General features: G+C 35.6%; 1 protein-coding gene across 3 annotated transcripts in view; it reads left to right on the forward strand.

Moving 5' to 3' along the window:
• Positions 1-1,896: 1,896 nt before the first annotated feature.
• The window catches only part of brd7 (bromodomain containing 7), a 12,166-nt gene continuing 9,087 nt past the window's right edge, over positions 1,897-4,975 (forward strand). For all 3 annotated transcript variants that reach the window (XM_016565520.1, XM_016565522.1, XM_016565521.1), the window contains exons 1-4: positions 1,897-2,066; positions 3,250-3,437; positions 3,528-3,651; positions 3,754-3,811. In XM_016565520.1, coding sequence (XP_016421006.1) covers positions 2,018-2,066; positions 3,250-3,437; positions 3,528-3,651; positions 3,754-3,811 — 419 coding nt within the window. In that variant the 5' untranslated portion in view covers positions 1,897-2,017. The remainder of the gene's footprint in view (positions 2,067-3,249; positions 3,438-3,527; positions 3,652-3,753; positions 3,812-4,975) is intronic.

The raw sequence follows: 4,975 nt of genomic DNA on the forward strand, positions 1-4,975 counted from the left end.
TGGCCAGATTCCATTAGTTTTTGATCCATAAATGTAGCATAAGAGAGCAGGGCTCCATGGTATCACTGCATGTTCATAAATCCTGGAATTAAGGAATTAAGACCATTTCTATTTTTATGGAACAACCTGTATATTTGAGAGGATGACTCAGTTATTTTAGTATTTTGTTATGTGCTTTTGTCATTTTATTATTTTGTCATTCTATCTGTATTTAGATTTCCGTTTTATTGTTACTAATTATAGCACTTCAACTTATTTTATTTCAGTTAGCTGGCAAGGCAACATTTTTGTAAGTAAAATTTTTTCCAGGAAAAATTAATATTTTAAAGACAATTTTTAATGAAAACTATTTTTAATAGTTTTAGTTTACAATAACAACACTGGTAGGAGAGAATGATAATTTCTTCACACACATATTTAACAGTCTTTTGTTTTAGTTACGCAATGCACACTTTATAGGACAAGCGAATGGAACATAAATGCCATGGCTTAAAAAGTAGGTCTGATTACATGACAGGATTTATTTCTAACAGTGATTGCTGTAATATTACTTAATAGTTATTCAAATGGTGCAAAGCAAGCATAGAACCAGTGTGAAATGGCATTACAAAAAGTATGTGATGGAAAAGAAGATTAAGCCCAACATGTCTATTCAAACAGGGATAGCTTCCCTCAGGTTTAAGGCCTGCTGCAAATAGATACAGCACAGCTTGTATGGCCATTAAGTCAGTGTGTGTGTAAGTGAGAGTGTGTGGCTTTATATGAGAGATAAGAGCAAAGGCTACAGTATATGAGACGGGCTGAGATGAGTTAAATCACATCACAGACTGCCTGAAGAACAGCCTGTGGGTGTTCCAGTTTAGAGATAATGGCAGCTTTTGGAAAGCCTATGCCATACCAGAGAAGGACAGATTGAAGGGTCATGGGTCATTTTATATATAATATGCAGATCTGAATAAAGTTAGTGTTTAAATATGTGTATAAATGAATATAAATAGCTACATTAAGTAAATTAAAAATTGAGCTTTTTTTTATCCTATATGACTTCATTGTAATCCAGATAAATACTCTGCAGTCTGCACTGTTCAGTTTAATACATAGGCCTAAACTATATCATAAACTGGCACTTAACAAAGACCATAATAGGTATATTTTGCTGTCCTGGATGCATTTATGCTTGCTTACTTATAACTACAAACTTAATTCAAATTTCAACACCCAGTACTGGCTTTGGAAATGAAAGCATGTACTATAATACAAGCTGAAACATTGTGTTATAATTGGTAAGAGTAGAGCAGTGCAGTTTATGTGCATTTGTTCTCCGCATTTCCTGCATGTAATTCAGATGAAAAAAAATTGAGTAAGATTGAGTTATTTGACTCGTAAAGTTGCATGCATAATCTGCCACAAAAAGACATGACTAACAAACACACATAGTGACTTGTCCACACCAAATCTCTGACTATGATGCCTCATATGCTACTGTGGTACATTATGTAAAACTGTTAAGCTCGTTTTGTTTGTTGCTCTTTGCAACAATTAAATTATAATGGAGCAACACTTTGATATCAAAATGTCCCTGCTCTATATTAGTTGTCACAGAATTAAAAACGTTCTTACCAGTCTTGGAGTTTTGCATTGTGGGACGCTGATATTCTGAATGTTTAACAATGGTGCCTCTTAGTGGTATTAAGTAGTATTTCGATGGCTTTTTTCCTTTGTTATATATATATATATATATATATATATATATATATAAATTAATAAACATTGTATAAACATTTATATTTGAACTCTATCGTATTATATTTAACTATTAACTGAGCTGCAGTCGGAGACAAATGAAGACAAACAAATTTCATGGCGTGTTGACATTAGTTCACACCGCCGAGCACTAGGCGCCGCTGTTTGAATCCTGTAGCTCCGTAGAAAGCGCTCTGAAGGCTTTACCGAGACAAAACAAAGAGCAGACTGGTCAAGCACTGACCTGACTGAACCGCCAGCTTTACTTTAAATTATGGGCAAAAAGCACAAGAAACACAAATCAGAGAAGCACACACACGACGGTAGGTCACTCACGATTCATTCACCATGCTTTAGAATATTTGATTAACGTTATAGACTGAAAGAAAGTCTGCTAAGGTAACGTTACATTATAAACTCAGATGAGCTGTGAAGCACTACTCAGACTGATGCTGTCAGTGAATGAGTAGCAGTTTGGTATTACATGTTTACAACGTGATGTTAATACAGTAAATGTTCCGATTTGAGCCGTTTTATATAGACTAATATGTGTTTTCTCATTAGATTTATTTGAAGGCTAACAAGCTGGCTAACATTTGTTTTGCTCCGGTGTTCCGGTGAATTCAGTTTCCCTGTTTCCCCCTCACAGCGCATGCGCGGCTTCAGTACGAAAATCGTGACGTCATGATTTCACCCCGGCGAAGCGAGTTTTAGTGGTTTTGCTGTCTTTTCGCAAGCACAAGGTTAATTTCACCATGTTCATTCGATAGCTAATTTGTAATGGTGAAATGAACATTACTTGCAGAGAGACAGCAAAACCACCATTAGCTGACTTGCTTAGCCGGGGCGAAATCATGACGTCATGATTTTAGGACTGAAGTTTGAGGGTTGCCAGGATATATAAAAAAAAAACGCCCAATTGCTACTAAAAACTACCGCTGGAAAACCGCGGACTTGGCAACACTGCGAGGTTGCGCAGGCGCTGTGAGGGGGAAACGGAAACTGAATTTACCGGAACACCGGAAAACAAGCAGCTGTTGCTTAAAACATAAAGTCAGCATCAGAATAAGTTTTAGGTTCTTTTCCATAAATGTCTTAAATGTAATTCCTACTAGAACCAGATGAAAATACATTGAGCATCACGAATTGAAATAAACAATAATAATCAAACAATTATTTTGATTTGTTATGTGGGTTTAAAAGAGAGGATATTTCAAACTCTGATACATACAGTAGTCTGTGAGAAGAGTAGTTCCTCTCAAAAGAGGCAATTATTTGTTAGTGCTAAAAACGACAACAAAATAATATATTTTAATATGATATAAGGTTTTCCTAGTTGATTTTTATAACAAAAGCCAAAAAAAGAGACACAGGATATACCAGGAGTTAAAATCAGATTCCGTTTATAAATTTTGGTAATGAATGGGACAGTATTACAATATTATATTATTGTATTAAATTACAATATTGACAATAGGCAACTCACTTGTGTGTCTGGCCTTTCAGAGCGTCCACTGAAGCTGGTGTTGAAAGTGGCTGGGAATGGGGTCACCACAGGCAGCCCTAGCCTCGGGAGTGTTTACGACGACTCTGTAGATTACGACAAACACAAAGACAAGAAAAAGAAGAAGAAAAAGAAGGACGAGAAGGACAGAGCCAGTCTTCCAGTGTCACTGGTTGACAAAAAGAAAAAGGTGAGATATGAATACTGTGTTTTTGTGCTTTACTTTTTTTGTTTACTTGCTATCTACATCCTAATCTATGTTATGTGTTATGTTTTACAGATGACCAAAAAAAGGAAGGGCCCAGACTCTGTGAATCCAGGCTGGGATGAGCGGAGCAGAACTCCTGCTCGCTCCGATGTTTCACAGGACATGCCCCTCACCCCCTCACTTGCCAAAATGGAAGGTAGAGCTGTGCACCCTTTCATGGTTTAGAACTGATCTATTTTAATGACTGCGTGCTTGTGCTGATTATCTGTTGATTATTATGGCTTTTGTAATTCCTCAGAAAAAGAGCAGACGCCTCTACAGGAAGCTCTGAGTCAGCTCATCCGACAACTCCAGAGGTAGGACTAAACATTGCTAACCTGTGGACAATCTGTTTAGACAGGCCGTAGATTCATATGTAACTAATGTGCACTGATATTCAAAGATTTTGAAGTTAGTACGTTTTTAAGTCTTTTAGATAAAAAACACAGTAAAAACAGTAATATTGTAAAAAAAAAAAAAAAAGTAACTCTTCTATTTGAATATATTTTAAAATATAATTTATTTTTGTGATGGCAAAGCTAAATTTTCAGCAGCCATTACTCCAGTCTCCAGTGTCACATGATCCTTCAGAAATGAATCTAATTTGCTGTTTAAGAAACATTTCTTAGTATTGTCAATGTGGGAAACTGTTATTCTGCTTAATATTTTTTGTGGAAAACATGATGAGGCTATGGAATAACCTTCCTTCATCTGTGAAAGCTTCAAAGTCTGTCTATGAGTTTAAAACTAAGTTGAAATCCTATTTTCTTACCTTGGCTTTTTAACTTTGTAAGTTAAATTTTTGTTCTGGATTTTATTGATGTTTTTATTATTATTATTGTTGTTGTTATTATTATTTATTTTTTCTTCTGGCTTTTTACTCTATATTTGTACAGCACTATGGTCAACTGCTGTTGTGTTTATCGGTGCTTAATAAATACATGAATGAATGAATGATAAATTTTTTAGAATTCTTTGGTGAATAAAATGTTTAAAAGAACAGAATTTTAAAAAATATATATAAATCATTTGTAACATACACATCTTTACTGTTACTTTTGATCAATTGATCCCTGATGAATAGAAGAATTATTTAAAAAAAAATAAATAAATAAACAAACAAACACAAGTTACTGATCCAAACTTTTGAATGGCAGTGCATAGGCTATAACTTTGAAACTGTTCTCTAACACAAATGACCTGCATAAGTAGTCTTTGGCCCAATCCCAATTCTATGTTATACCCCTTCCCCTACCCCTTGTCCCTTGAAACAGAGTGTCAAGGGGTAGGGGTGAAAATATTCCCCTAAGAATTGGGACACCACTACTAAGCCGTCACATGTCGTCTAGCTCCTACAATACACACACCTATACTGGTGTGCTAGTGTGCATTAGAGCCTTTAATTACCGTTCTATATTAATGCGCTGCTTACTGACACACACACACACATCAGAGATCGCGCAGCTCACACATCCAGGAGC

This window comes from Sinocyclocheilus rhinocerous, unplaced genomic scaffold (genome assembly GCF_001515625.1).
Source record: "Sinocyclocheilus rhinocerous isolate Xijiao unplaced genomic scaffold, SAMN03320098_v1.1 scaffold1744, whole genome shotgun sequence".
NCBI classification, from domain to species: domain Eukaryota; kingdom Metazoa; phylum Chordata; class Actinopteri; order Cypriniformes; family Cyprinidae; genus Sinocyclocheilus; species Sinocyclocheilus rhinocerous.